The sequence below is a fragment of the Herpailurus yagouaroundi genome, unplaced genomic scaffold (assembly GCF_014898765.1).
Source record: "Herpailurus yagouaroundi ecotype Mexico unplaced genomic scaffold, PumYag 198, whole genome shotgun sequence".
Lineage (NCBI taxonomy): Eukaryota > Metazoa > Chordata > Mammalia > Carnivora > Felidae > Herpailurus > Herpailurus yagouaroundi.
Genome location: NW_024412429.1, coordinates 12,596,733 through 12,619,148, shown reverse-complemented (window position 1 = coordinate 12,619,148; position 22,416 = coordinate 12,596,733). Strand labels below are relative to the sequence as shown.

Sequence of the window (22,416 nt, the reverse complement as noted above, 5' to 3'; positions counted from 1 at the left end):
ATGCGGTTCACTCCCGTTATAATTCGCTACCACTCTAGAAGCCAGTGAGTCAGGGCTCTCTTCTGGGACAGAACTCTTCTGTATTTGAACGTTTCTTAGTTGCATCAACACGGCAGTAGCCGCCAAGCTCAGTTCTAAGCCCCCTCCTGTCTGTCATATGCTTCTAAATGGCATTGTCAGAAAGGATCTCACGGTGGTTGTTTAGTGTTTCTTTCTCCAGACCAGGGAACAGACTCTGCGGTATCATGGAAGGCATGTGGAGGTTTATTCCAACACTCTGAGCATTAGCCGGCTCCACAGATGCGCCCCGGCCATTTGGTTTACATCTGGATCTTTCCAGTTTCGTGGAAGACCAGGCTCAGGTTTAAGAAACGGAGTCTCGAAGTGCCGGGAGTCAACGAGCTCCAGCCCAAATCTGCCTCTTGTACTTGTTTAAACAGAGACCTGAGTCCATCGGCGTTTCCTCCCAGAAACGCCTTCTTCTTGAAGGTCAATACACAGTAACGTTAGCGCATCACCAATGCTTTGCTCGGTTCTGAAGGATCGTCTCGCCATCCACTTGGGTAGTCACATTCAAAATGGTACCGCACCTCCTAGAAGTTGTAGGTTTTGCCTTTGGAACAGAACCCCAGGTGAGGGTGTAATTTCATTCAAATCGGCTGAATTTCAAACAGCTGGTCACCCAGGGTCAGCAGGTGGAATCCAAAGCAGCCACTTGTGCATCCGTTGGCTCTCTCGAAACTAAGTGGAGTTGGGTTCCCGTGCGTGCTCTTCGTGACGTCAGACTCTGAACACAGGGAGTGTTCACTGCCCACAGAGGTGCCATGTGGTGGAAGGATTGGACCGCTCAGAGCTGTGAAGGTGAAGGCAGCAGTGCTTATCAATTTATTTTAAAAGAAAGATAGGGGTACCTGGTGGCTCAGTCAGCTAAGCGTACGACTCTTGATTCGGCTCAGGTCATGATCTCACGGTTCGTGAGTTCAAGCCCCACGTCAGGCTTCTGCGTTGACAGTGTGGAGCCTGCCTGGGATTCTCTCTCTCCCTCTCTCTCTCTTCTCCCACCCCGCCCCCCCAACCAAGCCCCCCACTTGTGCTCTCTTGCTCAAAATAAATGAACTTAAAAAAAAAAGATAACCCCTAAGTGTACAGAATAAGTAACAATCTGTGCTAGAATGGTGGTGGTGGGGTGGAATACTGGTTTATTTTGCTATGGGATTCTTCTGTAGAACAGGATATAGGATGATACGTTTTCATGGCTTTGTGAATTGGTTGAAACTCACTTTTTAGGCACCTAGAACAATCTCTCTCACGGGTTTGCATGTGAGTATGCCTCGAAAGTCAGACATTCCTGCATTTCGACTTGGTGTTCCTCTCTGGCCTATGTAAGCTCCCTTTGCCGGTGGGATTGGCCCCAGAGCTGTGATGCCGAATCCGTGTTGACGGCTGGGTGCCGGGCCCACTGAAGCATTTGGGTTTTTGTGAAGAACGCCATTGGGAGGGCTGTTGAATAGACGATCTGGGACTGCATTAGAAACGAAATGAAGTCGGGTTTCGTTCACGCTGCTGTGCTCTTCTAAGGGTCTTTTCCCCACCTGCTTGTAGCTAAAACTGATCAAGCCTTCAAGGCTTTTCTGGATGCCCGGAATCCCACCAAACAGCATTCCTCCACCCTCGAGTCCTACCTCATCAAGCCAGTTCAGAGGGTGCTCAAGTACCCTCTGCTGCTCAGGGAGCTGGTGTCGCTGACGGACCACGAGAGCGAGGAGCACTACCACCTAACAGGTGAGGAGACAGAGGCAGCGCTCGTGAATGCGACGGCTGCCAGCCGCCAGCCCGCGGGGCCCCTCTTCCCGGCCTCGTTTCACACATGGCGACTGCAGTTCCTACAGTGACCGAGTGGGGATTAAAGGAGATGATTCACATAAACCACCCATCAGAGCACCTGCTAAGTGGAAAGTGCCCAATCAGCGTTCGCGTTTATTATGAGCGATACTTTGTGTTGCCTCATTCCGAAGAAAACCAGAGTGGAAGGCCAGTCTGTGGTTCTTCGTTGTAATGACTAGATGGCAGTGGGCTGTTTGAGCCCTACCTGAGGAATGCTTCTGTTAGTAAGGAAAGCCTCGAGTCCTGGCCGGAATCTTGAACTTACCACTGTTGGTAGGCCTTAAAATTAATAAAATGACGATTTCCTACTTTTCAGAGGCACTAAAAGCGATGGAAAAAGTAGCAAGCCACATCAATGAGATGCAGAAGGTCTATGAGGATTACGGGACCGTGTTTGACCAGCTCGTGGCGGAGCAGAGTGGAACAGAGAAGGAGGTCAGTGGGACTTCCGGATCCTGAGAAGCGTGATGCGTTTGTTCACTGAATCCGTTGGCACCGTCCAGAGCAGGCCGCCCTGTTCGGGCTCTCCTGGAGGAGGGTGGGCCTAAAGTTTCTTTGATCTAAGTGCTTACAATAAGCCACACCATTTAAGTGTAAATGTGACATAAAATTCATGACACCGGTTTGAGAATGTAACCTTATGTCACCTTAACACTGTACAGAAGAAACTAAATCTCATTTAGCTCGTCCCTCCCTCCTCCTCCCTTTCCTTGGGGCAGGAGGCAAGACTAAGTCCAGAGGCCGGTGCATCTATGGAGGGCGCAAGCTGGCAGAGACCGGATGAGTACACGGGTGGGGGCCAGCCTGTGGGGAGAACCTAGGGCTTTTCCGCTTTTCTTCCTTCGCATCTGACGTCGGTGGCCACCTCCTTACTTACAGAACTAGTTGTCCCTAGAGTGACACCATCTCTCTCTCGCTCTCTTTTCTGGCTGATTACTAAATCAGGATCTTGAGCTTTTAAAGGCTACATGTCAGAGGGAACATAGTTTCACTAGAAAAAGGCAAGGACAGAAAACAACTGGAGTTGAGTTTTTTTATTAGTTTCAGCGCTGGTGCCTCTTGATTTGCAGGCCCAGAGCAGTTTGTGGCTCGGGGCTGGTGAGTGCACTAGAGCCCCGGGTAAATATTAGTGAGGACAACGTAGGAGACCCTTGAACCGTCAGGGAATTGGCACCGTGGAGTAGGTCACGAGGCGTGTCTCACCCACATACGACGTGTGCACTGAACAAAATGCCTTCCCAGTTAGCTTCTTTTTCAGACAGTTTGATGCGTCGCTCGTATTTTCAAAACTTACGCTATTTGAAGGCCCCATGTTTACAGGGGCCATAATAGATCGAGGGTGCTTGCATTTTGGCAGTCACCGGTATACGGTGACACACGTATGTGGTTCACGCTCCCAACGGGAGACGGTCTACCCCCCGCGGTCTCCATGTCTTTGTCTCTCGTTTTTACGAAACAGGTGACAGAACTTTCCATGGGGGAGCTTCTGATGCACTCTGCAGTCTCCTGGTTGAATCCATTTCTGTCTCTAGGAAAAACCAGAAAGGACCTCGAGCTCACAGTGTTTGGTTAGTATGCCATTCGAAAGCGCATAAACTTACAAAAGGCTGGTGGTGATGAAGAACTTCCTAAAGCCGCCAGGCCGGCTAACTCCGGGTTTCCAGAGTTAGAATCACTGTCATAAGGGCTTTTGACTTCACAGAGCCAGCCTCCAGCCGTGTAAAATGCTGTCACTTGTGCATTCTCATTATCTTGTTGTCCCTTCTGCTTGCCTTAGTGGTTCTGGCCAAATGTTACAGGAACAGATCTCTTGAGGCTATTTTGAAACCTGTTATCTTAATTGTTTGCCGCTTTTCAGAATGTCTTAATTCTCACTGAGACCCAGTAGAGACCCTGTGTTCTCACTGACATGAACACCATGTCCTCAGAGTTCAGTGAAATAAAACAAGAATTTTTAAAAAATTGCCAAGATCTACTTCAGATAACCATTCTTATTTTTTAAATGTTTATTTTGAGAGTGCACCCGTGTGAGCGGCAGAGGGTGGGGTGGGGGGGCGGGAAGAGAGAGAATCCCAAGCAGGCTCTGTGCTGACGGCACGAAATCAAGAGTCGGACACTCAACCTACTGAGCCACCCAGGCGCCCCCAGATAATTGCTTTTAGGTGAGCGGGTATACCTGCGTAATTCAAATATGACCAGAGGGAAGTATCATTTATTCACTCCTGTGCCGGCATAATGGGGTCTTAGAGCTTCAGAAGTTTGAAGAGCTTTGTTCTTTTAAAACATTCAGCTTTGGGGCACCTGGGTGGCTCAGTCGGTTAAGTGTCCAACTTTGGCTCACATCATGATCTCACGGTTCATGAGTTCAAGCTCCACTTCGGGCTCTGTGCTGACAGCTTGGAGCCTGGAGCCTGCTTGGGATTCTGTGTCTCCCTCTCTCTCTGCCCCTACCACACAAGTGCCCTGTCTCTGTCTCTCAATAATAAACATTAAATTTTTTTTTTAATTTGGATATTTCCCATAAATGTCCAGATTAAAAAAAAAAACAAAAAACCATTCAGCCTTACTTAGTTCAGCCTTGGGACAAAATCCGTATAAAACAATGAAAGACTTTTCTTTTTCTTTTCCTTTCCGTAGTCTTTAAGAGAGCTGTCATACTGGTTTATAAAGAACACTGCAAACTGAAGAAGAAACTGGTAAGACGAGAAGTAATTGTGATCACAGCCACCTTTCCAGGGCTCCCTGTTCCTAGCAGCGTTGAGCTGAGAAGCCTGCTCAGTGCCACGGCCTCACTTGACTAATGTGACTTATTCCTGGGGTGACTAACCTGCTCAGATACTCAGGGTGACTTCTTGTTCTCCCCACAAATGACATTTGTTTTAAAAGAAGATAGAGCCAAATAACCTGTGCTGGGCTTACGTAGAAAATCAGCTTTCACATCCCTGAAAACGGCCCATGTTTGTTCCGTACACATGACAGACCGCGTAACTTTGGTTGTTTTCAGATCACTTTTACCTTGGCTCAAAACAAACCCAATAGCTTAGCTGAATCAGCTAATAAGCCATCAGAGTCATGACCGTTCAGAGGCAGTGAGGACACAGAAGGCTTGGTTGTCATTCTTGCTTGTCTAGAAGTCTCTGTCCCCCTAACTACGGCTCTGCCCTCTCCCCGAGCACTCTGTGAGCTCTTTGAGAACTGGGAGCACACCCGACCCGGTTCTGCACCCTGAACACTCACACAGCCGCGGCAGCCCTGCCCACGGGGAGACCTTAAAGTCCACTCCCTGCACATCTCCTCTCTGGGTGAGAGCATGTTCTAACACCTTTCTTGGGGGGGGGGGGGCGGCTTTTATATTCCAGCCCTCGAATTCCCGGCCTGCACATGGCTCTGCCGACTTGGATCCATTTAAATTTCGCTGGTTGATCCCCATATCCGCGCTTCAAGTCAGACTGGGGAACACAGCAGGTAATTGGTTTGTGCAGTAGGATGCCAGGAAAAGGCATTTTAAAGAGACTTCTTTGCATCGTGGAATGAAAAACTAGGAGAGAACTTCGGGGATAATTTTTGGGTTTTATTTTATAGGCAAGGGAAACGAGGACAAGAGAGGTTGTTCTGAATTTTTTTTAACACACTTTTGCGGAAAGTAAATGCCAACGGATGGCTTTTCTTTGCCAAATATGTCTCTTCATCGTTTCCTTATCTTCACTCAGTGGTTTTCCACTTTTCTGCCTAATATCCTTGATACCCTGAAATTTGTTAAAGAAAGAAAGGTCTACAAATTTAAATTAAAAATATTTTGAGATCCCAGAAAATTCCTTAAGATTAAGCAGTATTATATGTGATATTAGAAAAAAAAAAAAAATCTTCAACCTTAGAGAATGTTCAGAGATCCTGTGAGACTAACCATGTTCTGGTGACAATGCCTCTGGTGACAGGACCGAGAGGCTGAGGCACGTGGCGATGTCCTGGGTCCCTGTTTACTTTCTGTGTGAACTGCTTACCTTTCCTAGAACAACTGACTTTGGGCTGGCCTCTTTTACCCCAAGTCCCTGAGCACAGCCCTCACGCGGTTCCTTCCAAGGAATACAGTGAATGGAAGGGGGTTGAAAAACAGAATCCGTTTAATCTGTTGCCCAGAGAGGTGAAATCCAGGGCCAGGGAGAAAGCACGTTCAGATGGATGGAAAACTTTACCAGGAAACATAAAAAGTAACTAAAAAGTGCTTAACTTTTGAAAACCATTTGTGACAGTCCAACATAGAATGAGCCACGGAAGAAAATGAGACTCGGGACAGGGAATATTTGACTTGAGTCTTTGTCAACTTCACATCTTTGGCAGAGTTGCAGACCCTTGTCTCCTCTTCCACAGGGACAGAAAATAATTCCATATGGGAACTGATCCATACGAAGTCAGAAATAGAAGGACGGCCAGAAACCATCTTTCAGCTGTGCTGCAGGTACTACTGACTTCCAAAAAACACAGCCGATGGGAATAAGGCCGAATTACGCTCTCTCAAAAAAGGGAGTTTAATTTTAGTGCCCTCCTGAATTTTGATGACTTCAGGTTCACACCCAGCCTCCCCCGACGCGGCAACTGTGCCTGTAATAGAACACGTTGATTAAATATACATCCAAATCTTAGTGCTCCCAGGCACTTCAAGAACCATCACTTTTCACTCTAAAAAGAGTGTAAGTGCGGAGACCACAGAGCCCACAGGCTGGGTAACTCGCTGCCGGTCTGTCCTGAGATCAGGTGACACCGAAGGACAGGGCACGTGGGGTCGGAGCAGGACACTGGACGTTACTGCTGTTTTCTCTTCTCTCTTCACCAGTGACAGTGAGAGCAAAACCAGCATCGTCAAGGTCATTCGATCTATTCTGAGGGAAAACTTCAGGCGTCACATAAAGTGTGACTTACCCCTGGAGAAAACGTGCAAGGATCGCCTGGTACCTCTTAAGAACCGAGTTCCCGTTTCAGCCAAGTTAGGTGAGAACTTTGCCGGCCTTGTGTTTATTCAGAAAAACATTCTGAGCTTCTCTGCAAGGATGTATGTTCTTGCAACACGGCGGCTAAGTCCTCCTCGCGTTGTACAGTCCCCGGGGGAGCTCCGTAAGCTCTGAAGCAGACACCCGAGTCCACAGAGCGGTGCGAGGTGGCGGTGGCAGTTGTTTTCCTTTTAAGACACCTCAACTGCCTCCTGCTCCCAGACCTTGTAGTAAACTGTAACCACTGCCAAGCCCAAGGCCTCATCTTCCCTCCAGCTGACACAGAATCACCATCTCACCTGTTTCTTCCACCGAGAGGGGGGGGGGGGGGGGGAGGCGTGCTTTCGTCACCACCATCATCCCGGTGCTCAGAACGGCTCAGGGCATCTAGAAAGTCATTGCTTGATGAACCGAGATCTTCTACTCATTCTTATCTGCTCAGTGAGTCAGCAAGTAAACATGCCAAGTCATGCTCTTCTTCAGCTTTCTGCTTGCTTTGTAAGATTTCAGTGTGTTCACCTTTCTTCATTAACTATTTTGTTAGCATCTTTGATCTTGTGTGTAGTCTTTTAAAATACTTGTCTTTATTTTGGTCACAATTTGACCTCTTCAAATTTCCTGCATACTTTCTTTTTGTTTCCCTCCATTGCCAAAATAAGCTATATCCATCAAAAACGCACTTATTGTCTATAGAAACCTCACAGCTGGGAGCTCCCCTTTTCCCTGCAACCCAAGAGTGAGGAATTAAACACACACAAATGATTATTCATATTAAATCTCTGAAAGTTGGCTAGAAATGCCAACAGAGACCGTTGTCATGAGTGATAAAGGGCGTTTTTCTACTTTTAATTGAGCAGCAAGGGAAATAAGGGGAGACAATAGGCACAGAAATGTGGTAGAATCTTGGTTATCAAATTACAAAGCACTTTAGTGGAAGAAAGGAACATAGGTTTTATTAATAACTTTTTCATGTATCCATTGGCAGACTGAGAATCCTAGCCCTTGTCACAGTTTATAGCTTGTTGTTCTGGCTAAACAACTGAGCTCCGGTAACTGGTCATCTAAAAATGCCAAACCCTCACGGCACCTGGGTGGCTCAGTCAGTTAACCATCCGACTTCGGCTCAGGCCATGAGCTCACGGTTCGTGAGTTCGGGCCCTGCATCGGGCTGTGCACTGACAGCTCGGAGCTGGAGCCTGCTTCGGATTCTGTATCTCCCTCTCTCTCTGTCTCTGCCCCTCCCCCTCTCCTGTTCTCTCAAAAATAATAATCATTTAAAAAAGTTATTTTAAAAAATGGTCATTAAGAATAAAAATGGCAAACCTTCCAGCATAAAATTTCAAAAAACCTATGTAAAAAATTGGCAGTATCTATTTTTTTTTTTTTTTTACCCAAGTCCCAGGATAGTTGCTAATAGAAGTGAGATGGTAAAATCTAAAGGGATTAAGATGTTAGTGCTTAAACGAGCAATGCCAAAATTACGCATTGTGGAGTCTGTTTCTCGATCATTGAAGGGAAGCGTGATTTTCTCATTGCAGCTTCCTCCAGGTCCTTAAAAGTCCTCAAGAACTCCTCGAGCTGCGAGTGGCCCGGTGAGCCCAGCAAGGGCAGCTCCCTGGACTCGGACGAGGGGAGCCTGAGCAGCAGCACGCAGAGCAGCGGCTGTCCCCCGGCTGGGAGCTCGCAGGACTCCCCACAACCCCCACCTGCAGGCCCGGCTGACTTGTCCCCCAGCCTCATCAAAGAGAGCGACATTCTGAGCGATGAGGAGGATGACTACCATCAGACCCTGAAGCAGGGCAGCCCTACCAAAGACATTGAAATTCAGTTCCAGAGACTGAGAATCTCGGACGACGTGGACGCGAACCCGGCCAACCGGCGGCCCAGAGGCGAGCAGCCCAAGCTGGTCCGCGGGCACTTCTGCGCCATTAAACGAAAAGCCAACAGCACCAAACGGGACAGGGGAACTTTGCTCAAGGCACAGATCCGTCACCAGTCCCTCGACAGTCAGTCTGAAAATGCCAACCTCGATCTCAGTTCTGTTCTGCAGCGAGAATTCAGTGTCCAGAGTTTAACATCGGTGGTCAACGAGGAGTGTTTTTACGAAACAGGGAGCCACGGAAAGTCATAGTAGGATTTCCGTCCGACGCGGGTTAAATGGCTTGTTTTACCTTTAAACTGGTGGTAAAGTGGAAATTGCAGAAAAACTATTCGTTATTGGGTTTTGTGCAGCATACGTTTTCCCACGAAATAGTTGTAAAGATTTAAGTTATTTTAATTTATTGTAGATCAGAAAACTAGATTAAACTGATCAGAATCTGTAAATTACTTAGTTTATATCCCTTTTGATCAGGTATCAAAAATGACTTAGGATCCTTAAAATTGCAGTCTATTTTAATTTATGTGGAAAAAGATGGAGTTGTGATTAATAATTTTTAAAAGGTCATTCCCCCCCCCCTCCCCAATCCTCTGGGCATTTTCTTTGAGCTGTTAGTTTTTGCTTTATTTAAAGCATATTTATTTTAATGTGGGTAAGGGGCACAATGTGCAGATACTTCATTTTTGTAAGGTTGTAATAGATGCTGTTTATACCGAACATGTCCTATCTATGCAGTATATATATTAAAAGAAAGCTTGTACTGTATGTTATTTGATTATTTTCTCTACCGAGTTGTACAGTAAAAGGGAAGTAAGTCACACCTGGTCATCGTATTTTTATTGTCCTTCCAAAGTGGACCAAAGAGTGTACCTCTGAGCAGCTCAACTTTGGGAAAACCAACATCCGCAAAGCTGCTTGCCACTGAAGCGGCAGCTATCGTCGGGATCTCTCCTTGTCGTTCTCTCTTTCCTGATTTTTGCTTTTATTTTGCTTGAGTTCTTCTCTGAAATTATAAGTAAAGAGGTGTGGGTCTTCATCACACATTTTCCGGTACACATCACAGAGGCTCTTAAAATGGGAGACAGAGAGCTGGCTGGGTCGAAGGGTAGGGTCCACGTCCGCCAACTCTAACAGTTTCTCAGTGCTTTCCACGCGCTGAACTTCAGGGAATAACATCCTGAGAAGAGAAAATCATCAGACTGACTTGGGGAACTCTGTAAGTCATGATGCCTCCTACTCTACATCGTTTTGACAACTGAACACCGGAGGGGCTGGAAGAGACAGCCGGCTGGCTTGGCTGCAGGGCTCCGAGCTGGTGAGGAGGGGTCTCGGTCTTGCCACCAGGCAACAGGTACGAGGGACACTGAAGGCAGAGCTAATGTGACCTGTGCCATACATCCCCGTGGGAAGGTATTTTCCACAGCTCCATCAGTACAAGTATCGTTTAAGGTGACATCTGCTCAGTTCCATTCTTAATGTTTGATTTGCCTCATTTTTAAAAAATTTGCCACATATCTTAATATGAAACTTGTCTAATTTCTCCTCTATAATTTGAACTTAGCCTTGGGAACTCTACACCCCCCAGAAAATGACCTTGACCTTACTATGCAAAGTCAGAAAACGGGTGACGTGAAAATGCAAACAGATCATTCTTTTAGATTTACCTTCAGGCATCTTTAAAATTGAAGTATGTATTTTAAACTTCATCTAACCAAGCCAGACCACTGTTTTAAAATGAATGACAAAACTGACTGAAATGCTGGAAAGCTACCCCTGGATTTTTTTTTTTCTCTCAACAGTTGGAGGCTCTACGGAGCTCAGAGGTCATGGCTGGCTGAGATGGGAGTTTTCCTTATAGGCTCATGGTCCTGGAGTGAAGAACTCCACGTTCCCTACAGTGTCCGGGCAAGCTGTGATCTCGGGGTTTCAGTTTCATATCAAGGAGGGGTTTGATCACTCGGGACCAATTTGTGGGTGTATATGACTAAAGGACACCAAGAGATCCAAGTGGGTCACGCTATTTGGGGTTCCTATCCGCACAGGGGACTGTGTATATGAAACGAAGGGGCCCATCACCTAGCTTGGAAACACAAGGGCCAGCTCTGGACTCAGGCCAATTTCGGGATTTCCAAAAGTAAAGTGTGCTTTTCGTGATTTTTTTTTTTTCCCCTCCATGAATCAGGGCCATCACATAAAACTGTCCCGGTCACAGCCTGTGTGAAGGGGAAGCATCCCAGCAGGGGCCCGCGGCCTTCATCGCAGCCAACACTGGGCCAGCTCCGTTCCTTCGGTCTCCGCTCGAGAGGCAGGACCTGTACGGTGATGTAAAAATCCTGGCCTAATTGGAGTTCACAAACGGCAAGCCCAGGATCGAACATCAGTCCGCTCAAATCCTCAGGAGTGAGTTTTCGGGGACAGTTTCAGGATGCAGCTGGCCAGCCGTACCTGAAATATGTGCTAAGGGGACACTTCACAAAACCAGAAAAAGACATGGAGCTTTTCAAATGAGAGGGATTTTAGAAAATGGGAGATGCAGGCCTACAAGGCCAGGCCCAGTTTTTAAACACACACACACCTTCCTGCCTTACTTGGGCCGAATTAAACATTTTCTTGGCTGCCACCAGACACAGGATACCACTGTGCTCACGCCAGGGCCTTTGGGGGCACGTGGACTGTAAGCCGCCACGTTCAGGCTGCGTTTGGGGACAGTGGCCACGTGCGTGTGCAGAGCAGTGAGCACGGCGGAACAGAGGGGCTCCCCATTAAATACTTGGTGACGCCATTCTGGCTGCTCCAGTGTTAACTTACCTTCTAGTTCTCATTGTGTCATATAGCAACTCGATGGAAAGAAAGCACTTAGAAAACCCCAGTAGTGCGAGAATACATTCGGTCTTCATTCCACGTTTCTGACACAGAGCTTTTAAAACCTTTAAATTTCCGGATGGGGTGATAGCATATTTGCGATTACTAATAAAACTCCTTTTCAACCATACCTGAGTTTATGCTACTGGGGGGCTCCTGGCGGGTCCCCCGATAGCTTCAGGATGGGGACAGGTGCCAAAGGAAACAAGCCTGATCAGAAGGTTGGAACTTTCAGTCTCACCTCCCCCACCCCCTCCGGGCCCCCCGGCCCCCCAGGTTGAGGAGAGGGGCTGGAGACCAAGCTCCATCACTAGTGGCCAGTGACTGTACCAGCTGTGCCTAAGGGAACATCCGGAGAGCCCTTAAATGATGGGGTTCACAGAGCTTCCGGGTTGGTGAAAACAGTGAGGTGCTGGGAGGGTGATGAGCCCAGAGAGGAGCCCTTGGCTCCCACACAAACTTCGCCCTACATCTCTTCCCTTTGCTATCCTTGAGTTCTGTCCTTTATGGTAAGTTGATAAGTGAAAGGGTTTTCCTGAGTTCTGTGAGCCATTCCAGCAAATTACTGAACCTGAAACGGCAGGGGTAGGGGGTGGTCACACAAATCCCAGAAATCCCCAATTCATAGCCTGTGGGTCAGAAATACAAGGGGGCGGGGGCGCCTGGGTGGCTCAGTCGGTTGAGCGTCCGACTTCTGCTCAGGTCATGATCTCGAGGCTTGTCAGTTCAAGCCCTGCGTCGGGCTCCGTGCTGACAGCTCGGAGCCTGGAGCCTGCTTCGGATTCCGTGTTTCCCTTTCTCTCCGTTCCTCCACTGCTCACACTCGATCTCTCAAAAATAAACATTAAAAAAAAAAATACAAGTGGCAACCTGGGACTTACGACAAGCATCTGAAGCGGGGGTGGTCTTGTGGCCCTGAACCCTTAACCTGGGGGGTGTATGCGGCTCCACGTCAGTGTCAGACCTGACCTGTAGGACGCCGGCTGGTCGACGTCACGCATACAGGTCAGAAGTGTTGAGCGTAAAAGCCAGCTGGCAGGGTCGACCCTGACGGAGGACTCCTGGCCCCCGCAAGGCAGGTCATTACCGACCTGTGGCTGTTTCAGGCTGTACTGATGCTGGAGCCATGTGTCCGTGGCCCCAGGGTTCAGTCACAGTTTTGCTGTTTCCTCGTGGCAGTCAAGCTTTGCTCACCTTAAGAGGACCATTCACAAACAGCTTGAAGAATCCTAAAAACGAAGTTCTTAATCTTTGAAAGTATTAGGATTTTAGAAAGCACGCGGCTGAAAGGAAGAAGGCATTCTTACCCCAGGCCTCGATAGCAGTATTTCCTTCGGAACTGAAATGCGTTCTGCACGACTCTCTCCACCAGCTTGAATGGCTGCTCTATCCTGGGCCGTGTCAGGGGCGTGAAGTGCACCACGCCCACGTCCACCTGCGTCGTGAGCAAAGGTACGTCACTCCGTGGCACGGTAATCACGTGACTAAAACAACTCATCTTAGTAAAACACAGGCGGATGGGCGGTTGACGGCGTAGTCTTCGTAAACCTTTACAAGGGCTTCGCCTTCGTCCACGGTAGGCAGGTGAGTTGCTGCGCTTGGCACTGAGCTCAGAGCGATCACGGTTGCGTCTGCTCTGTAAGCACATCCCGTAGACCTGTGCTTGAGGATCACTTGATCTCAAAATGGAGTTTTACAATGGCCTTTTCAGATCGATCCAAATAATCATTAAAGCCAGTAGGCAGATAACAGCTTTAGAGGGTTTTATTTAGCTCTGGAATGAGAAAAAACAAGCTGCAGCAGCAGTTCTATGAGGCGGGGCTTCGAAACAGAGAAGAGAAGGCAGATGGCCCCCCAGGGACCACTTAGTGCTAAACTCCCCAGAAAGGGAATCAGTTAGGACACCACTTATTTTGGGTACAGACACTGATTAATCAGCTGTACTGAATTCACGGTCGTCATGTGCACATCACTTTTGGGAGCAACTTTAAATGTCCTGGGAGGTCCAGGCAAGGTTAAATAGGAAAAGGAAACCACCAAAATGCCACTGTGTTGGTCTATAATATATCCTGTCTTAGTCTAGAACTGGGCTCATGGTCATTCACAAGTATATATTCAGAATAACAAAGGAACAATCGTATTGAAAGCAAAGACGAAGACGGAAGTGGAGTCAGAGCAGTTGCCACACACAAAAATGCCCGACAGAGACCATGGCCTGACAAGTGGAAAGTGTGTTCAGAATCTACAAAAGCCTTCGTCTCTGAGGAGTTGTTCAATTTGCTACTTAGAACATCACACAGACTCTCAGAGGCTTAAAGTCTAGCAATTTATGGAGGGGAGGTGGTACCACTGCTTTTCAAAAGGAATTCATTCTATATTTTTTAAAATTCCACAGGGGTTATCGTGTTCTCCTGGGAGGCCTTGCTTCTAAACATCCTTGTGGCTACAAAACTCCACAAAATTGGCCTGCAGTCTGTGAGGATGGAGTGTTTTCAGGGTGGAGGGGAAGTACTCGCATACGACACGAGACCGCGTGGACGGGAACAGAGAAGGCGTGCGTGGACCGACAGTTATTCCGCTTCAGGGAGGGACTACCTGTAATGTTAAGTGTTCTCATTAAATTTTAAGTTTTTCATATTGTGTTCTATGCGTCGCTTCATCAGTTTCTCCAAGTTCAGCAACGAGTACTGTAGAAAACAAAGGCTTGGTTAAAAGGCCAGGACTTCTGTAGACCTGCACAAAAACACCAACGAACAGGGCCCGGGGGTGTTGGAGAGGGCACTGGAGAGGATAAAGACTGGGGGGGGGGGGGGGCTTCAGGGTGGACAGGAGCACGTCAGTCATCAGGGAGGGAAAGATGTGTGTGTCTGTGGCAGGAAAAAGAATCTGAGCGGAGGACAGCGGAAGAAGCCGAAACACTATAACGACTTTAAAGGTCAAAGCCTCTGCTCACAAACTCTGAAAGATCCATCCCCACCTTTCCTCCTATTTATCTGGAACGGAGAAGTGAACCCAGCTGTCCAGGAAGGTTCTAGGCCTCGCGCCATCACTCTATACTTCTCCATACCACTTCCCCCCACTGAGCCCACTGGCATCCGCCCCTCTCTCTCTGCCGGCCTCCAGGACTCCACTCTTCCAGCCCTTTTAGGCCAGTTTGTCCATGTGACAGTCTGTCCTGACGGAGCTCTTCGCAGCCCCCAGCTATGAGCCAGCAGCCTGCCTGTCCCCAGGGAAGCTCAGCTTTTAGCAAATGGGGTACAATCTAAGCCCTAGCTAAGCCCAGGCCGTTATCAAAACTCTGTCATGTTCAAATACAATAAAGAATAAAGGCACCGATACAGGGATAGATGCAGTCCCCTTCTAGTACAGAAACTGCCACCTCCAGCTTCTTTGGATTTTAAAATTTGGTGCCGCCTTTTGGGGGCACCTGGGTGGCCCAGTCGGTTAAGCATCCGACTTGGGCCCAGATCACGATCTCACAGTTTGTGGGTTTGGGCCCCGCATCGGGCTCTGTGCTGACAGCGCAGAGCCTGGATCCTGCTTCGGATTCTGTGTCTCTCTCTCTGGTTCCTTCTCCGCTCACACTCTGTCTCTGTCTAAATAAATGTTAAAAAAAAAATTTGGTTTTCTTTTTGCCCAATTTTATTTCTTTGAGATACAGTTGGTGTTTGCAAATATAGAAAATGTCTTACGTCGGTTTTCCATAAAGTCTTAAGCCCCGTACAAATACAGCAGCACCCTAACTGTAGCGGACTTCTAAAGATCGAATGTAGTTCTGATAGTTGAGATGGCTAACGGGATATCCCAGCTAAAAGAAAATACCTACTCACAATCAAATACAGTTCCTATCCAGTGGAGGACCCTGAGAAAATGGCCCTTCCAGTAATGTGTCCTGCTTCCCTGCAAGACCTCCTGTATCGCCCTCTTTTCCACCCCCACCCCCAAAAGCACTTTTCGGAATTACTGTGAATGACGGAGCCCATTGTCTCTAGAACTACAGGAAAGCTGCTTGGTAACTAGGGTAACAGATACAAAAATGCTTTTTACTTATATTTGAATGCTTATTTAAAAATTGCAACCATTATTTTTCCTTCCTTGAATTTTAACCCTATTAAAGGGCTTCATTGCAAAAAAGCAACCAGTACGTAGGCACTAGATGCACTTAACGATTCTATTTTATTGTTGCCAGCAGCTTTCCAAACTCAGTCTATCAGGATACCAAAATGACCTAAGAAAATTTCAAATGAAAGGATCTGTAATGAATCTAAAATATCTGCCTCTCAAATCCACTCGAACATCAATGCTGTACCAAGCTGAGACGATGCTTCTCAACATCAGCAGCCGGGGCTGCACGAGGCTGCAGGCTGAAGTTCCATTTTCCAGACCAGCGTGTCTAGGGTGGGACTAGTTAGGACACTGCGGGAGACCTGGGATAAGAAGCCAGGAAATCTCCAATCTCAGACGTTGCCAACTCAGATCCCGAATCAACAGGAGAACAGAGAATGCCGAAGAATGGGCCGCCCAGCTCTTGCCGGGGGATCCTAACAGGGCGGAGAGCTACCTAACTACCCCGGGAAAAGGCACAGAAAACAACAGGAGCCATTCCCTAAGAAAGGGTCCTCCACACTTCCGATGGCATTTGAGACCATTCAGGGGCAACCCAGTGGAAAGGGAAAATGTTTAGGAAGTAACAATTTATAATTGGCTGAAGTGTAACCATACCTGGGAGAGAATAGAAGGGCGAGAGAAAAAGGGCTACAGGGAATCGCCGAGAAGCCTTCAAGAGCAGTAAGAGAAGGGTTCAAAGGTCAAGGTGGTACGGTCTCAGATTAGCATAGCTGGGAGTGGGAAGGGTCTGACTCTTCAGGTCCCTGCACTGAGCTAACGACAGCCTCCAGTGGCAACTTCCTCAGACAAGGGTGACAGATCGGCAAGTCGTTAATGCCTAGGATACTAGAATTACACATTTTGTAGAAAAACACTTACAGATACAAATGTCTATCAAATTTCCTACAATTGGTTTATTCTGCCTGTAATCTTGGTCCCAAGGCCAACTTAAGGACAGAATTTCAGTTTTAAAACCTTAAAATACAAACACTTTAACAGCATTCCAGGTGTTCTGAACCCAACGTACTTGACATAGGCTGACACGCTGTTATACCTACAAATCTTTCTTTAAAGTTTATAATTTGTGGGGCACCTGGGTGGCTCAGTCGGTTAAGTGGCTCAGGTCATGATGTCACAGTTAGTGCGTTCCAGACCCGCGTCGGGCTCTGTGCTGACAGCTCGGAGCCTGGCGCCTGCTTTGGATCCTGTGTCTCCCTCTCTCTCTGCTCCTTCCCCGCTTGCGCTCTGTCTCTCTCTCTCAAAAAATAAACACACACATTTTTTGAGTTTATGATTTGTATTTTCTATAACAGTATTAATTTCTCTAGAAGTTCCACCCCACCTTTTTTTCCTCCTTTTTATTTTTGAATGTTGTTTTTTCTCTTCCTCCTTGGAATCACAAAGCAGTCACAGTACTTCCTCTCAAGAGTATGAGCTCGAAGGACAGTGAGCTGGGAGTATGATGAGGAATTAAGGGTAAGAAAGACACACCCACGTGGGGGGAGCAAATGGAGAGAGTGCTTCACAGTGTAAATTATGCATGTAAATGTATGCATGTCAGTGACTGTATGTATGTAGATTGTGCCTAGTCGGAACAAGAAGAGCAAGATGAGTCTCTTGGTCCCAAAATAGGGAACCCGTTTCAGGGAGGCGAATGCTTAATTCTAAACAAAGCACAAGAGGGACAAGAACAAACACTGGATTGAGATTTTCTGTTACATTTAACTTGGAGTTCCTGGACGATCATGGGGAAAACCCCTAAAACCATGAGCTTTCCCACCAACCATGACTTGGGGGTTTGTGAAACAGCATCTGGAGGGGCCCTGCTCTCTGGGGCCGCAGGTTGGTAGCACAGGGGCCATCACGAGGGCCCAGCCTCCGCTTTCGCAGCGCCTCAGTGCGATCTGTTCTTCAGGGACAATGTCAATCCAGGCGGACTCACGAGACACTCAATGAGGACTGCTGCTCTCGAAAATATTAAAAGACTCATAAATGAACACAGATGCAAATATATTAACTCACAAGGAGCCACGCTGCCGAAGAGACTAGGGGCTATCTTCGAGTTACCTTGTCACTACCTTCCCCTATGTGCGTATAAAACGACAAAAACTACCCCTAAATGCAGGCCCCGTTACTATCAGAAGACCGCGGAGCGACACGGATGGGAGCAAGCATATACGGACTGGTGGCCGCCATGGTCACTGGTGTCTGCCCTGAGGGCCTGACCTCTCACTGGCACAGGTGGGGCCGGACTCTCCCGGTCCATGTGCTACGAGCACCCAGACCGCCGCGTTCCTTGTGCTGACGTGTTGTTCCTTTAAATATCCTCATGTTGTCTGGCTTTTCTGGTTTCTGACTTGAAAGACATTCTGTCTTTAAAAAAATTTTTTTTAATGTTTGAGAGAGAGAGAGAGAGTGCGAGCACAAGCAGGGGAGGGGCAGAGAGAGGGAGACACAGAATCCCAAGCAGGCTCCAGGCCCTGAGCTGTCAGCACGGAGCCTGATCTCGTAACCGCAAGATCATGACTTGAGCCGAAGTCGGACACCTGACCGACTGAGCCACCCAGGTGCCCCAGAGATATTCTGTCCTTTGAAAGGCAGATTCTACAGCTGCTAGATCTCACCCTTTACCTGCTTATCTTGCTAGTTTAACTCACAGAGCTCTGGGGTCTCAGAGTCTTCCCTATATACCTATCACCAGAGATAAAAATAAATAAATAAATGATTCAAACTGATGCAAGCTTTATAATCTGGCAAGATCACAAAGTCCTCGTGGACTCAGGGCGCCAGAGTGTGGGCTGGGATGCAGGACACCTTGCTGGACAGGAACGGGGGTGGGGAGGGGGAGAGAGAGAGAGAGAGAGAGAGAGAGACAGACAGACACAGGGAAGAAAGGCAAAGAGGAACAAGGCAAGAGAAGCAGTCGGTGCCGAGGGTCAGGCCTACAGAAGGCCATTCAGCCCACAATCTTGGATATGGCCGGTAAATGAGGAGGTTTTAAAGAAACCCGTCCTGCTCTTCAAAATAATGTGCAAAGAAGATGTAACAAATACATGTTTACACTGCTTATTAGACTGAAAAAATTACATCCATCTGCAAATGTCACCACAAAATCCAAAGATAGTCTTAATATTCTAAAATCATGTGAGGAAAACAGAAAACGAGTCGTCAGGATCCCTCCTCTGAAGACATGAAAGGGAGAAACAAAGCGTAAAAATTAGCTAACAGCTAATAAACAAATGTAAGTGTAACTTACATAGGCCGTCCCCCCGCCCCATGGTTTGCTCTCTGTGCTTTCGGCCGCCCCCAGCCAACCTCAGTCCGGAGGCAGAGGACCCTCCTCCTGCTACAGTGCCAGAGGGTCCGCAGTGACCTACCACTATGTCACAGTGCCTACATCACTCACCTCCCTTCGTGTCACCACGCAGGCATGTCGTTAGCTCACATCGTCGTCATGACGATGACATCTTACGGTACAGTAAGATATTGAGACCACACACACCTTCTCTTACAGTATATCGTTACAAGTGTTCTACTTTGTCATTAGTTGCTGTTGTTAATCTCTTACTGCACCTAACAAATTAACCTTTTGGTATGTATACACAGGAAAAACACATGGTATATATTGGGTCTGGTACTCTCTGCAGTTTTAGGCATCCACTGGGGGTCTTAGAACATAACACATGTGGCTAAACGTGGGGGGGAGGGTAGTACTCTATGCAGAAACATACACCTGATTTGCTATAAAAATCAAAAGAATTAGGCTGGCTTCAATGGACATTTGAGAACACACAGAAACCATGAAAATAAATCTTCATTTTAAACAAAGTCCTTACTACAACCCACTAATCTGTAAGCTACCAATCTTCAAAGTTAAAGTCTTCAGGCTAGCCTGAAGCATTATTTTAAAACTAAAATGACCATAAAGATGGAGGAAAATGATGAATTAATCCTGCTCATAGCTGATACTATTAATTTCCTAAGACTGGGTCCGAAGAAAACATTATTTTAAGATTAAGTCAATCACTTTAAATCTGTGGGACGGGAATAGGTAACTACTTTTTCTTATGCTGCACTTTCATTATTTTCAAAGCTGAACAGAAAGCAAATAGAGAAGATACTGTTTTTAAAATCAGAACCTCGACTTTTTACTGGAATTAAGTGGGCAGCATTTTATACATGCCGTGAGTGGGCACCATCCCAGACCAATGAAATAAGAGCCGTGGGGCCTGGGCCTCGGGCTTTTTTTAAAGCTACGTGATGGCCCTGTGTGGGCAGGGGTGAGAAACACAGGTCTGCTGAACCTCATACAAAAGTATGTATTGTTGTTATTTCTAAAATACTCAATTATTTGGTCTTTCAGAGAAAAGAGAAAAGCTTGTCTGAGTTTCAAATGATCATTATGAAGAAAAACACAACTAAGGAAATCATATGCAATTTTTTCTTAAAAATACCTACATGAAAACATTTTAAAGAAAATAGATGGACTGCTGAGTCACTGGACAGTTACTCAGTCACGGACTCTGCATGAATGAGAAGTGTTTTTCTGTAAAGCCATGGAGATGTCGGTTTTTTGTTTTTGTTTTTTTGCGCCGTTATCCAGATTACCACAGAAAGAAAAGACTCATTCTAATGAGATTTACAAATACATTCTTCTCTAAGTGGAGGCAGGGAAGTGCTAGGGGTGTACGAAACGCTTCAAAAATCACAGTACCCTGGGCCCGCGTCCCATTCCTGCTATGTACTCATTTTACACCCTTAGTCAAGTTACTTCACTTCTCTGGGGCTCAGTTTTCTCATCTGCAAAATGAGGACTCCTACGACCTCACAGGGTTGTCTTGAGAAGCAAGCAGCACAGTGCCTCAGGCAGTATCTGGCATTACAGGGAACAGTTTTATGAACATTAGGTATTAGTATTAGGCCCAAATGACAAAACCGAAGAGGGACAAAATGACTTAAAACTGCAGTCTCATTTAGAAAGGATACAATTATACTTTTAACCATACAAAGGTATAGTTTGTTTATCTACTCAAAACTAGCTTCTGAATTCATTCAACAAATACTTACCTGTGCCCTTACTACTCCTGGCACAGGAGACTCAGCAGTGACGGGGGACACACAGAAATCCTTGCTGTGTGAGGTTCTTACGCCAGAGAATTAGAAGTAGAGGGGCTCAGAGGTGGGGGGATTCTTGACCTATTGTGAAGTTTAGAAACAAGACGATGTGTTAATTAAGTGGATGTTGGGCATGGAATCCTGGACGCCTTTAAGACCTGGGACGTGCCAGTTGCCAGGGTGAATTTGGCATCAACGGACGTGGGGAAACTGAGGAGAACAGGGGTGGGGAAGACCGGTCCTTGTCTCTGGTAGGTCTGAAATGTGTGTAAGTGATGTCACACTGGCACTTGGATATATAGCCAGGTGTTCAGGGGAGAGGGCCAGCGAAGAGGCATGAACTAAGGTAAAGATAAGATTTATCTTCAAAACCTTCTGGGCTTAAAAGGTTACTTCTCTTACATGTCCACAGTGGAAGCAGAGGAGGTCAATGCGTTATATTTCTCTATAAACTTCTATGTTTCCATCTCTTTTTGTACAAGGAATCCTACATCTTGATTAAAGATCTGTAATTTGTGAAAGTCATTTGCACTTCAGAAGTTTTTCTAGGAGAGGCAGTTAAGATTTTATAGGAGAAGGGCTCCCACCAAGGCAGAAGAGTAATCAGAGATGTTCTGAAAATGGAAAGAAGGCGTCCTTATCCTGGAGGCCGGAGCTGGGAGCTGGCTGGCCCCTCCACCTGCCATCGGTCAGCCTCAGCACAGGTCAGTCCATACTGTCGACCGTGGCAAAAAGCAAACAAGGCGAGGTGCTAAAGGGATCTGGTGGGTTTCTTCCGATACAGCAGAAATAACAATGCTGGTTCTGTTAGTGCCTGAAATTCATCTCTTCCTCACCCAGTATTTATGCAAAGAACTGTTTAAGTATTTCCATGAAACAGAAGAAAATAAGTTTACATATTAAAATTACAATACTATGGCTAAAAAATCCACAGGCATCAGATTCCTAAAAGAAGAAAAATACCTTGCTAAATGCCAGACTCAGAAAAGATGAAACCGAAACAAAAAACAACAAAAAATCAAGAAAAATCCAGATAATCAAAACGTGCATTTTATTATTTACAGTTTTTAAAGAAATGGCTATCATCTAATATAGCTACAATATCTGGGAAATAAAGCCTATTATCAAAATACCTTCTTTATAAAGTGGTTCTGAATTTATAGCTTGTAGAATTAGAATTAGTGAAGGAAAGTAAAATGTGAACTCAGAGTTGATAGACATGAAACGTGTCTGTATTCAAGGTATCAGGACCCCAATATTTGATTTCACTATTTCATTTAATATGCTCCACATCATTTTGGTGTAATTTCTTCACATTTTCTAAAAGCTCTAATTTATTAAGTTATACTCCAGAAATCTTTCTCAGTGGAAGGAATAACAAAAGAAAATTCAGGACACGCCCCCTCCCTGACCCACAAAATACTTATAGATTTACTGGTCAGAGTCTAGTCAATAGGGTTCCTTTATCTTTTATCGAAAAGATACATATTTTGAAAAGAGTCTTTTGGACATCTTTTTGAAAGCTACCAATTTTGTGACTCTTGATTTCAGACGAGTCACAAGCACCAGCATAAAAAGATCGTC

The 22,416-nt window shown here is 46.5% G+C and overlaps 2 protein-coding genes and 1 long non-coding RNA gene across 12 annotated transcripts in view; 2 read left to right on the top strand and 1 right to left on the bottom strand.

The window, feature by feature from the left end:
- The window catches only part of TIAM2 (TIAM Rac1 associated GEF 2), a 224,362-nt gene extending 214,849 nt beyond the window's left edge, over nucleotides 1-9,513 (top strand). For all 10 annotated transcript variants that reach the window (XM_040448800.1, XM_040448806.1, XM_040448799.1 and 7 more), the window contains 8 exons: nucleotides 1,603-1,782; nucleotides 2,201-2,319; nucleotides 3,344-3,452; nucleotides 4,522-4,580; nucleotides 5,244-5,349; nucleotides 6,253-6,340; nucleotides 6,716-6,870; nucleotides 8,408-9,513. In XM_040448800.1, coding sequence (XP_040304734.1) covers nucleotides 1,603-1,782; nucleotides 2,201-2,319; nucleotides 3,344-3,452; nucleotides 4,522-4,580; nucleotides 5,244-5,349; nucleotides 6,253-6,340; nucleotides 6,716-6,870; nucleotides 8,408-9,000 — 1,409 coding nt within the window. In that variant the 3' untranslated portion in view covers nucleotides 9,001-9,513. The remainder of the gene's footprint in view (nucleotides 1-1,602; nucleotides 1,783-2,200; nucleotides 2,320-3,343; nucleotides 3,453-4,521; nucleotides 4,581-5,243; nucleotides 5,350-6,252; nucleotides 6,341-6,715; nucleotides 6,871-8,407) is intronic.
- A 57-nt stretch (nucleotides 9,514-9,570) lies between these two features.
- The window catches only part of TFB1M (transcription factor B1, mitochondrial), a 62,901-nt gene continuing 50,055 nt past the window's right edge, over nucleotides 9,571-22,416 (bottom strand). The window contains exons 6-7 of the mRNA XM_040448818.1: nucleotides 12,918-13,045; nucleotides 9,571-9,925 (exon numbers count right to left, since the gene is read on the bottom strand). Coding sequence (XP_040304752.1) covers nucleotides 9,682-9,925; nucleotides 12,918-13,045 — 372 coding nt within the window. The 3' untranslated portion in view covers nucleotides 9,571-9,681. The remainder of the gene's footprint in view (nucleotides 9,926-12,917; nucleotides 13,046-22,416) is intronic.
- Nucleotides 12,965-14,119, top strand: LOC121013283 (uncharacterized). The gene is made up of 2 exons (XR_005782616.1): nucleotides 12,965-13,062; nucleotides 14,006-14,119. It is a non-coding gene; the product is annotated as an uncharacterized LOC121013283 (long non-coding RNA).